Source organism: Anneissia japonica, unplaced genomic scaffold (assembly GCF_011630105.1).
Source record: "Anneissia japonica isolate Jap-2015-1 unplaced genomic scaffold, ASM1163010v1 scaffold3040_len1308831_cov196, whole genome shotgun sequence".
Taxonomy (NCBI): Eukaryota; Metazoa; Echinodermata; class Crinoidea; order Comatulida; family Comatulidae; genus Anneissia; species Anneissia japonica.
The window spans coordinates 541,008-553,824 of record NW_022718257.1 but is presented as its reverse complement, the minus strand read 5'-3'; the positions used below and the strand labels follow the sequence as shown (position 1 = coordinate 553,824).

Genomic DNA, 12,817 nt, shown 5'->3' with positions numbered 1-12,817 from the left:
ACTATTTTAGCTAAATTGTAGATAGTTATTGTATAAAACCAAACAATCTATTTAAGACAAATTGAATGTAACAACCATACATGCATATGTAAAAACAAAGTATCAATATGTAACATAATTATAATATGATTTATGTTGCAAAATGTCAAGAATGAAAATCAGGAGTTTCATACAAAATGTTTATTTATTTTGTGGGTGCTACTTAAAGTGGCACTCCGGTGTAATCAGGCAACAGTGTATAGTGTGCATTCTATTGGTCAGCAGATGCCTAGAGGCTGTATGGTAGCCAATCACATTGATGAAAGGTCAGGATGTTTATCAAAAGGATAAATGAGGATGAATATAGGCCCACCATAAATGAACACGTGCAACTTTTAATTTAACTTGTAAAACATGACTAAATATTGAAGCTAATGATAGAAAATAATAGAAGATGCACTCAGAGATAATGTGATCAGTCAGTAGTTTTAATTAAGGTAGCATTTGTCTACAAGAGAGAAATCAGAGGTCAGGGATTGATGATGTCATTAGTAATGCACCTAGAACAGATTGCTTTCAATCACTGTCATGCATACAGCCGTATAACCCAGGTAAATATTCTTCTGTCTGTAGATATATGCATACTATACACTTAGATGTTGTATTCTTAGTCTGAAATTCAAAATACCTTGTTATGTCATTGATGTTTTGGATGTATGGGGAAAGAATATGATGCGATCAGTTCCTGGTTGTCGAACCACCATAGCTCTTGGCCCCACCCAAAGTTGTGTTGTTATCTAGGTATTCTATTGTTCATATTTTCATTTTAAACAAATAGGTTTTTTAAGCACCAACTCTTAAAATATGTCATCAATTAAAATTGAAACATGTGTTTATGTGTTTGGCTACAAAATTTCTTTTTATTAATTATTGAGTTTTTTACTTCTTGCTTTCGTATCACCAGGTTTGTTTCATTTATTATCTTTAGGCCTACTTACCTTTTCTTTCCTTCGTAAAAGAATTTACTGATATGTGATATCCTATGATAATGAAACCACTGTATTGGTTGAAATTTGAGGACCAGTTAATTTCAATACAAAGGTTATAGTTAAACTGTAAACTCACTGGATTGGGCTGGGCCTACAAGACATATTAATATTATTGATTTAGCTTGTGTGCATTGCTGAATGCTGGAGTTTTAGTCAAAGATTGGCTGGGCCCACATAAAATGGTTTCACATTTATATCACACAGTTTCATTGTAGATAAGAATTTTATATAATGTATATTAAAAGGTGAATGATTGCTTTAAATAACTGATCAGAATTAATCGTGATTATTGGAATAATGTAATTCCTCTGCCATTTGCAGTGTTGTTAAGGCTCTAATGTTAGAGAAGATGTGTCATATTACCTTGTCCTAATGCAATTGAATTGTACTGTGATAAGCTCTAGTCACCATCAGAATTTTCGACTCTAATTATTGTTGGTAGCTTGACTTGGGACTATATCCACGAAATTAGGTTGAAAACTTGAACGTTAGTGTTTAAAATTTTGTTTAAGTAGGCCTATTGTATGTATCGTCAATGTCTTGCTTTACAGCATATAGTTTTACGTGCTGTAGTTGCACATAGTATTGCAGTTCTAGAATATAGTGTTTGAATTTAGTACAGCAATCCTTAAGGAATTAAATATACCTCACATTAAATCATTACAGTAGTTGCAAATTTGACTCGATTCAATGGAATGTTGAGGAATGGGGAAATACCAGAGTATCGGGTCTTCTTTGCTACCAATATACGATACGATTATACTCTTTATGGTCAAAATAAACTTTTCATTCCATTTGAGATATTTTTTTGTATTGCATACTCGAGTGAAAAAAGGACATAAATGTCAAAGAAACCATCTATATAATAATAGTATCTATATAATACAGTTGAATACAATATATACAGCAAGTACGTACAATAAATATGATGAAAGATTACCCTGTGAAATTGAAGTCGAAATTGTAACTTGCTGCTATTATGTTGAAAATACTAAATGGTATTAGACAGTTGAAGTACTCAGTAATTGACTTGCTTCATTTTAGTATGGTGACAACCCCCCTGTCTATTTAATTCTAATTGATAAAATGACATTAAAACAAAATCAATGATTTATTTTGTTACTACCCTGTAATAGTATTTTTTTTTCATTGGGGTTTTTTTTTTATCAGCAAATGTAATTTTTAGTTCACCCTTTCACAAACTTGATATGTGTTACTTAAAAACCTCTGTTTATTTTCTTTGTTAAATGTTATTAAGGTAAATGGCATTGAGTTTAACAATACAACAAGTCTAATATATTATTATTATTATTATTATTATTATTATTATTATTGTTGAACGTGATTGCAGCATAGGCCTGCGTGACTATTAGTGTGATCTCACATTCCACTGCACAAAGTACAGTATTTGTTTTCTTTAATTCAAAAGTCTTTTAATGTAACAATATGATTGTTGCTTTCATGTTGAATTTAGCATATTGGTATCCATGAAAACTTTCAAGAAACTCTAACCAAGATGAAGATTTGGTTTGATTTCTTGATATCAACACACAGAAATTTGAAATTCTTTATTTCTTTTAATGATTTATTATCAGTTGCATAATCTACCTATTCGGAGATTAGTGAATTGGGTATATACCTTGGCATTGAATTTATGTTTGGTTAAGATAAGTATAAATAGCACATGCTTCTTGTCGTTCGATAGGGAGGGAAAACATTAGGATGTGTTTCCCCTCCCCCTCTTTGTTTTTCTTGATATGATACAGGCACAGTACTATATCTAGGCCTGATGCATACTGGTTATAATATTTGGATCTCCACATGATTTTCTGGGTGTTTTACAGTAAATTATAAGGGATGGATGCCAAAAGGCGGGAGAGTGTTGAATAATTTTAATCTCGGTTAGAATTTTTCTTGGCTGCTGGGAGATGGAACACCCCTACATCACCACTCCTGCATCTACCACTCGACATGAAAACATTATCACCCCTTAAAAAACGGCAATGAAAAGAACAAGAAGCATGTTTTTTTGTTTTTTGTTTTTTTTTATCATTGTGGTTATTATTATTTGGCCTTATAAGTTGCATTCATTTGTTTTTTGCAACTGCTTATACTGTAATATTATGTAATACACAGTGTTTGATTTTGATCACTAATGATAATGGTGACTTGCTTATGTAAATCATTATGTAAATGATTCTGCTGATTCTAGATGCCCTGTTGCATGGGGATTAGCATAACAACTTGCACTCTGATTAAAATACTAGAAAAAAAAAAAATGTTTTTTGAATAAGAAACAAAATAAAGATTTATGAAATATCGATCAAACAGTGGTGTTTTATTTTATTGAACACAATTCAAGTATAGTATGCCTACCGTATTACAAATTCCAATATTATTAGGCATTGTTCATTATACAATCGATTATTATAACATACATTAATGGGAAAGATTGAAATACTGTACCATGGCATAATTAATAGTTTGTTATACAGTACTTATGTTTTGTTTTGAAAACCCCTAGATTGTATTATTTTATAATATTTTCAGGGGCGGATTCAGAGATGTCCGAAAGTGGAGGTAATCGAGATAACACTACCCTACGGGTCTGGGGGAATGTCCCTGCAAAAATTTGGTGTTGTAGACACCCAAAAATAACCTGAGGCGCTTTGGGCGATCATTTTTTTTTCTTTTTACTTTCTCGGTTTTTTTTTGTTTTTTTTTCTTTCCAAAAAGGTGGGGGAGGGGGTGGGGCTTCTGATTAAACTAACTTTTACATCTACACATACAATTTACATAATAAATCAACCATTCATTGAAGTTAGAAATTTATTTCATTCCTTCCAGCAGTACAATACATAAGAGAAAAAGGCAAGGATGGATAAAGAGGGAGGCTGAGGAGAGGCAAAAGTTGTACAAAACATCAATAATAAAATTAGATATAAAAAGTAGGCCTATATGATTGTTGTAAAAATTCAAATACTGTACAAATGTATCAATCAGATAATAGCAAAATTGACAGTAATTAAATTTTAAAAATTGATTAAAAAGTATCATCTCAAAATAATTGTTTTATAAAAGTCAAAACAAATAACAATCTTAAAACGATCATTATACAGTACACACAAAGATGACATCAATAACATTAAGTGTTTCTTTTTGTGAGAATTTAATTACTGACACTATATTTACTGTAAAAAAAAATGTATAATTAACGTTTAATATATTTCCTAAACACTGTGTAAGCAATTAATATTATTCTTCAGCGGTTTCGTCAGCAAAGTACTTGTTGGTTTGTGGAAGTGTTATTCATTGTTTGATAAGTATCGTCGTACTCCATTAAATCCGGTCATAGATACGGTTGCTAAGGAGGCCACGACTTTGTTGTTCATGCTTGCTGTATGTTTCGTGTTGTTTTGTCGGCAGAAAAGAGGTGTAAAACAATTTAAAGCACGGTTTTGATGCCAGACTAAGATCAAACGTATATGTATTAAGGCAAGTAATACTGTACAGGATGTCCAGCGAAGAACATGAGCAGGTAAAATGGGTTTGTTTTTAATATAAAATATTTGTTGACTTTTTATGATGAGTGTGTGTGTTGCAAGGTTGAAGGGGTTGGTTGTTTCGCGTAGTTTTTCGATCCGTGTGAGGGAGTGTGAAACTTGAAAGGCTACCACTCTCTAGGCCTAGGCAGGGACTAGAGCCTAGGCTTGCCTTCTGAAATATAGCTGGAAATGCAGGCTAACTTTCGTCTAGGAAATTAGATCCAATAATGTGAATTGTAAACCATCGTCGATTGTGATGATGGAACTTTGTAATGTGAGATGTTAGATGAAATAGTGCTCCAGCACTTCTCAATTGATTGATGCTTGTGTCTTGTGATGTTTGTTTCAAGCCCATCATTAAAACTTAAGGAACAAAGAGCTTCAGAAACAGAATGATGACCCATACAAAGTTGAAAAAACAACATCATAAAACATATTGCCAGAAAAATGAACATTGTAAGATTGGCCAACAAAATTAATTGCTCCGATTGGTCTGTCATTTCAAAGCCACAAACGATGCATTAAGAATAAGAAAACTTGTTTACGTTTGTAATAAAATTAGTGAGCATTGAAATAAAAATATCAAGCACATTGTCATTAGAATCATTACCCATTAATGTTGTGATTTTATAAATTATACTTGCACCCCCCACCCCATCAATTAGAGCATTTCATGTAACTTGAATCATTAAATTAAAAAATTAATAGCTCATTTTAATAATATATAGGCATAATGAGTTTGTTCAATAATATTTCAAAATATGATGAGACATGTCAGTACAAAGTAATTCAATTTTCACCGATTTACAGACATTTAATAATAAAGAAAATCAATAAATTGATTTACTTACCAACCGAGAATATAAACAATTCTGAACAGTAATTTATGGGTCAGTTAACATGGCGAGGAGACTGTATTCTCCTTGTAATTTTCAGTTGACAAGCTAGACTGTTCCTTTTTCGACTATTCTAACCTGATGCAGGATCTTGCTTCATTAGAGTTAAACCATTCAGATAAGATCCATAAGTTAATCAAATTTCTCATAGAATCAATATGGAATTTTAGTGTCTAAGCATAGAGAAAAGTCATGTTTTCATTTTCTTATATTTTAATCTGTAGCCTATTATGTTTCTGTACCAAATCTGGACCTCTTGGTTGACCAGTACTTAAATAATTTGAAAGAGCTTTCCAGCAGCACTGTATAAAAAAAGATTTGTATTAGGGCCTAGGTGGCAATGGTTTGTGTCCACGCTCTCTTTCATTGGCAACACATCAAGACATTTAGACACTGCCAATTAACCAAGTAGAAGTAGAAATAGAATGTTTATATAAAAGGCTTAATTTTAATTACATCACTACAAGAGAAATTCTTTTCTGATAATTGTTACAGGTACAGTCGACTAAAGAAGAAGGAACAACAGAGGACACAGCAAAACCAAGTGAAGAGAATGGTAAGCCCCAGGATATGTTTTTGCAAATGATAAATGCTTGAGAGGGAGAATAATTTTGTTTAATAATAATAATAAGTTTATTTGCTGTAGATTGCAATCATCAGATTTAAGTGTGAGAAGGAACAATTCTATCCATTTTTTTCTAAAGGAAGAATATTGCATTTTGAGTGTTAGATTATTTAAATTAAGTGAACATTTAGACACTGCCAATTAACCACTGAAATAGAAGTAGAAATAGAATGTTTATATAAAAGGCTTAATTTTAATTACATCACTACAAGAGAAATTTTTTTCTGATAATTGTTACAGGTACAGTCGACTAAAGAAGAAGGAACAACAGAGGACACAGCAAAACCAAGTGAAGAGAATGGTAAGCCCCAGGATATGTTTTTGCAAATGATAAATGCTTGAGAGGGAGAATAATTTTGTTCAACCCTATAATAAGTTTATTTTCTGTTGATTGCAATCATCAGATTGAAGTGTGAGAAGGAACAATTCTATCCATTTTTTTTTCTAAAGGAAGAATATTGCATTTTGAGTGTTTGAATCAAATACTTTATAGGAGTTCATATTTAATTTATATACTTAATTAATATTTATAACTAATAATACATTAAATATATTTAGAGAGATAATAATATATATTGTGTTTTGAGTGTTAAATTATTTAAATTAAGTGAATATTTAATTTGAATCTAATGCTTTATAGGAGTTCTTATTTAATTTATATACTTAATTCATATTTATAACTAATAATACATTAAATATATATATTGAGAGATAATAATATAATAAATAGAATGTTATCTATGATAAAATCTGAAATATTCTTCAAATATGAAAATAAAATATTGAATTAAATTATTTTTTTATTGTTGAAAAGGATTTTTCTGTTTACATTATTTTAGCCTAATGCAGATAGTATATTAAGCAATTGGTAATTTGTACCAATTTTATTTATTGTAGATGCTGATGAAAATTCGCCAGACGGTAAAAAGAAGCTGGAACAACAGTATATAGCTGAGATGAAAAGACTAAAAACAAGCCTTCAGAGAGAGTCAACAAAAATTATAAAACCAGATTTGTAAGTATATCTACTTTATTTTCTTTGAGGCAAGGCTTTTTTATAACTTGTTTTTAGCAAACCTGCCGCCCACCAATGATAATTTCATGAAAAATTTTAAAAATTTTAAATTTTTATTATGAATGCCACTTCCTTGAAATCTGTATATTTTCTTCCTAATTATATAAATTTAAAGCAATTAACCATCCCATTACTACACTGTTTACATTCACCAATAACATTTTATTTTTATTTTCTCCTCCGTCTGGATGTTTTTGGCAAAAAATATTTGCTAAATAAGAAAGCAAAATTTTATTTTCATTTATTTTCCGCCCTCCTCTGACGAAAAATAAGTTGGCAAAACACGTTGAAAAAAAATCTTAACGAATCAAGGTGCAAACTGTAAATCATTATTGGTGGGTATATGTATCAGTAGTAGTGGTGGTGCCAAGATTTGCCGAACAGGGCAGCTATTAGCAATCTTACAGACAGTGACATATTTAGGAGTACAGTATTGACATTAAATTGTTACCTTATATATTCCTGATTCTTGATATTTATGATAATGATAGTTTACTTTTTTGGCTAATTTCCTTACTATAAAATTATTCTCAATGCATATTCTGTATTTCTAATCCTATTATGTATATAGGCCTTGGTTAGGTTAACTTTGAAGCTGGTTTTCTGAAAACCAGTTCTCATACATCTAAAAATAAAATGCGCACATCTCTGGATCTACTTATTCTATGAAAGCTATTCAAAGTTATTCTTTAATTTTATATTATAATGTGTGATTTATCTAAATATGCTATAAACTCAACTTTAGATTTCCCAGCCATACTCACTGTATGGTGACACCTTATCCTGTGGTGCTTATACTTTAAAGAAGTGTCATTGAAGTCTTGGGGAGTTTTTCTTAGTTGTGAGAAAAAATTGTGTACTATCACAGGATTTGAACCTGACCCTAGATTAGAAGGAAAATATTCACCAAACTACATCTCCACTCCCAGGGGATAATTGAGGGAACAAAGTGTGGAGTCAAATGTTGAGTGGGAGGTTCGATGATTAAGTGAGGGGGTTAGCAGGCAAAATAAGTTGGTATGAGGTGATTTTTAACAATTTGAGCTCAATTTTTTTTGTTCAGTAAAATTTTAAATTGGGTGTGCCTAGGGTGAGCAAGCTGTCTTGGGCAGCAAAAATTGAGTTATTCTTTGAATAATTTTGAGTGTATCGTGTGTGCTTTTATTTTCAGTAAGCCATATACACCTTTTATCTGGAGTAGTTTGGAGCCATACTATAATACTTTCCTTATGCAATACATGGCAGATATGGTAAGTATTATTAGACCATTCTACTAATACATTTGTGGCAAAGACAAGCCAAACCAGTCACTCGTCGGAAAAATCAATTTTTAGTTATTAATACAGGGTTTAACAGTACAATGAGAGCTATAAAATGGTAAAAAAATGATTTAAATCCGACACTTCATTATGAAATTACAAGAGTTTAAACATACAGCTGTTTAAAGAACAATATTTGAGAAATCAGCCTTCAAAGTTTACGATTTTAGGCATTTCTTAGGCAGAAACCATCAGCAAATCGTTAGTGTTATCTCGATCGGCCCTCCCTTTCAGACATCTGTGGGTCCGCATTTGATTTCGTCCACATGTTTTTGGAGGTCTGTGCTTTTCTTAATATAGAATTAAAAGCCATCTTGTTGCTATGTGCAGCCTTTTGCTAAGTACACCCAATATATGTTGCTATGCATCCTTTTTCTATTTGCCATGTTTTGGACAGCTTTAGTTACTAGCTTTCATTTTGCTAATTAAACATTGTTTGGATTTACCGATTACTTTTCTTATAGCCAGCTGCGGTTCGGCATGGATTCGTGACAAGAAAGACAGCCATTGGCTTAGTAGATCCAGAAGTGTCCCACTCAATGGATGTGTTAGTAGTAATTCTTATGATATTTTTTATTTTAAAATTGCATTCATTTAAACATTACCAGAAATTCTCCAACAGTTATTGTTTTTCCCAGAAATATAAATATAAAAAAAAAAAACAATTAAAACCTGAACATTTTATGTCCTTCTGGCAACAGTAATTTTTCCTCCTTAAATCTAAAGACATGGTTTTCTGATTTCATGCTAGTAAAGTGAATGTCAGAATTAAGTTTTTGTTTTTATTCTAAAATAAAAATAGACCTTTGTAAATTACATGTTGTAAAACTAATAGAAACAAAATTATCCCTCCCCAATTTATGAAATGCTTTTAGCACATCATCATCTTGTTTTTTTTTTTATTATTATAATTGTTTACATGTTTGCTAATGAAATTTATTTAAGTTGTTGTTTAATTAATTTTTATATTATTCATTTTGAAGTGTTGTAGATCCAGTTCCAAATTCAGTTCCTTGTTCTCCAAGACCAGAAGTAAAAAAAGTGTAAGTTAGCTGACCATTGCTTTGATTGTTTCCTCGTATCTGTGTTATTGTTATGTAAAAAAATATAAACATATAAAAAAAATAAATAAATACATTTAAGCAAAAAGTAATGTGCCTATTGTGTTATCATTTGTAAGCACTTTGGGGCTATTATTAGTGTAAGGTGCTATATAAATCTAAATTTCTATTTTTGTAAATTCATCATTTTCAGTATCTGCAACATATAAATAATTTAGTACAGTAATAGGTATGTTATTTCATCCATCTTTCCATTTCCCATTCCTGGACTAATTAAACACTAAATTATGCAATATTTTTACTTTAAATTGTTTCATTCTAGTTTGGTGACAAGAAGCAATCAAAAGAAAGAGGGCAGCACACATCTTCCAAAATGGCCAGTGGTATCTTACAAACGCCCTGATGTGGCTATCAACAAGAGACTTGATTGGGGAGATGTACCTTTGTTGAGGTTAGTAATAATATTTTACATGGCTTCTGGGAGGTATATTATTTATGTCCTGATAAAAGCCAACTCAGGCAGCATCGTATGACACATCCCAATGTAATTCATCATCAGGGACAGTCTTTAGGTCATGAGAATATTTAACATGTTTTATATTCTCATGTGCGACTGTCCCAGACCTATCACGTCCACATTTAACTAACACAGGTCCAACACGACAAACAAAAAAATCGCATTTGGTTGCGTTGTATGACGCTGTCTGAGTTGGTCTTAACAGACATACCATTTACATTAAGCTAGTAAATTAGAAAAATAAACTTAGCATTCAATTGACAATTAGAATTTTAAAAAGAAAGTATTTTTGTGCTAATTATTAACAATAATTATCCCGTTACATTCCTTGTATAGATCCTTAGATCAGGTGGTTCGTTAAGGATTTTCGCCGATTTGTCTCAATTTTATGTTTTAATTAGTGAGGGTGTTCTAGATAGTATGACAATACTAATATTAGCGTACGTAATGTCTTCTCAAGACGAAACAGCGTAGCAGGTGATTGATGACCAATAATCCAAAATAACAGAATCAGGTAATTATTACTTTATTTCTGGGTTGTTTTTTCTCCACATTAGAAATGATCTTGGTACAAAGTACAGCAGTAATGCGCACGAACGCCGACAGAAGGACTACACACGCACGAAGCAGGATTGGAGTCGGATGGAATTACACAAACTGAAAGAAATACACGGAGTAAACCGTGAACACATGCGAATGACGTGCCATGCATACCTTGGCACATCGCCAGGATCCAAAAAGGCGGTGGAGGAGCTTGCCCAAGTTTTAGAATGAAAATTCTGAAGTTTTTACAATAAAGACTGATTTTTTTAGGAATCAATTTTGATATTTTACTTCACTCTTCCACAACATGACAGTATTATATCAATATCAATATTATAGGTGATTGTCGGATATCATAAACTTAAGATACAATTTTATATACTTAATAAGACTGACTAATCATGGTACTGCAGTGAATCGAATTGTAAATTAAAAGATGTAAATAATATAAAGGTTACGTTGTAATTGAATGCATAAAATAGCATATCATCGTATGTGCACATATAACATTTAAGAATCTATGAACTTGCAAAAGTTTACAGTTTTATAATACTTTATTGGCACCCCATCTGTGGCAGCACCAGAGATTCCACAGCAAGGAGTTCAAGATACCCAATGAGGGGTCTGATGTCATTGACATCCACACCCACACCTCAGCCCACCATTAGAACACATTTTATGAACAGGTTCCTCTAGATGTTCAGAGATGGGACTCTCAGACTGTGAAAATGTTTTCAAAGCAATGTTCCCTGGCGAAGAGTTCCCTGATGAGGATCTGGTTGTCTGATATAAACAAGCTTGATACTGTCTTGTTTCCATAAAAATCGCTACACTTTTTCACTGCAATCCTTGCACTGCGTAGCTGCCCCCAATTAGGAACGCTCCCCGATTCAACTGACCAATCAGCGTCGCCAAAGGAGTCGCCGATAATGTGTAGCTATTTTTACAGAAACTAGGCTTTACTGATTTGTTTGTATGTCTTGTGCTATTCTAGTTTTATGTAAAGTGCCTATGATTGTTTTAACACAAAGTGCTATTCTTATCATTAATTGAATTTATCAAAATTAAAATATTTAAATAAGGCTTGAACTCACTGTAGAGAATTCTGGTACAGTAATGGGATTTATCTTTTCTGCAGTATTTGCTTCTCTAGCCGCCATACTCGATGCAACATTTTTGACTATTATTCTGGACCTCATTCTTTCCTTCAACCTTGCAACTTGTTTACCAAATTGGGCTTGTCATGCCCAATTTCTAAGTTGATCTAATTTTACATGCCAAATTGTTGTATCCAAGTCGAACTATTATTTTCAATGCCATTTTGGATTCGACTTAAGCAAGTTCAACTGTATATTCATATTTTCCACATTTTATAATTTTTAAAATGATGGGTCATATACTGAATTGACTTACTATTATTACCAAAGTTACAAGTAAACGTAGTACAGTTTCTCTGTATTACAGTACAGTATACAATGCTGCCACATGTAATTACTCAGTTTAACAATTAGAGACAGTATGTTGGTTTTGGGAAGACAAGCTCCATTTTCCCTTAAGCGAGTGAACAAGTTGTGTTGATACAGTACTGTACATTATAATTTTAATTGTTTTGGTAAATGATTTTTTAAAGCAGCGATGGATAAAGAAATTGTGTTCTCGAATCATGTAGACTTTCACAAAGACAGTGCTGTATATTATCATCAACCACAAGTGACATGAATTAGTCCATGTTCCTGAAACTTATTTAGAATCTGCCATTTTTGTGATTTCAGAGACAAAAACCTTTGTGTCGCTGTGTGACGACGACGTTGAATCACTTTAACAATTGTAACAAAATGGATTTAATTTATTGGTACCGTAACATCATGTACTGTACCTCGTTTGTCTAAAATTCTTCATGGCAAAGAATATTATCACTAATTATTGTATAAATAATGTACAAATACTTGATTTTTGCACAAATAAAGGGTATCTTTTGATATTTATATGCTAATTTTTAGTACTCCGTGTGTATATTACTTTATTCTGTTATGCCCTTCATAAAATAACAGGGGCTGCAGCAAGTGTCTTTGAAATTGACATATCTTGCGCTTATTTTCTCACTGCTGTCACCTGGCCATGCATTCTACTGCATTCAACACAATAAATATCACTCAACTGGCTTCTTTCAACTACTACAGTACCCCTGGCTAGGCTGTCCACACTATC

General features: G+C 32.0%; 1 protein-coding gene across 2 annotated transcripts; it reads left to right on the top strand.

The window, feature by feature from the left end:
• The first annotated feature begins 4,381 nt into the window (after positions 1-4,381).
• On the top strand, positions 4,382-11,070 carry LOC117110464. Of its 2 annotated transcripts, XM_033253170.1 has the most exons (8): positions 4,382-4,566; positions 5,965-6,025; positions 6,992-7,109; positions 8,341-8,419; positions 8,953-9,035; positions 9,472-9,531; positions 9,872-10,000; positions 10,624-11,070. In XM_033253170.1, the coding sequence occupies exons 1-8, from the start codon at positions 4,543-4,545 to the stop codon at positions 10,838-10,840; spliced, it is 771 nt and encodes a 256-aa protein (XP_033109061.1). In that variant the 5' UTR covers positions 4,382-4,542; the 3' UTR covers positions 10,841-11,070. The 2 variants fall into 2 exon arrangements, with proteins under 2 accessions (XP_033109061.1, XP_033109062.1); XM_033253171.1 differs by lacking the exons at positions 4,382-4,566; positions 5,965-6,025 and adding an exon at positions 6,267-6,395.
• The last annotated feature ends 1,747 nt before the right edge of the window (positions 11,071-12,817 follow it).

Bases quoted from the DNA above. Each gene is read 5' to 3' on its own strand.
- LOC117110464 (XM_033253170.1), top strand. From the start codon at position 4,543: ATGTCCAGCGAAGAACATGAGCAG. The intron at 4,567-5,964 runs GTAAAATGGGTT...TAATTGTTACAG, and splicing joins CCAGCGAAGAACATGAGCAG to GTACAGTCGACTAAAGAAGA. The intron at 7,110-8,340 runs GTAAGTATATCT...TTTTATTTTCAG, and splicing joins AAAATTATAAAACCAGATTT to TAAGCCATATACACCTTTTA.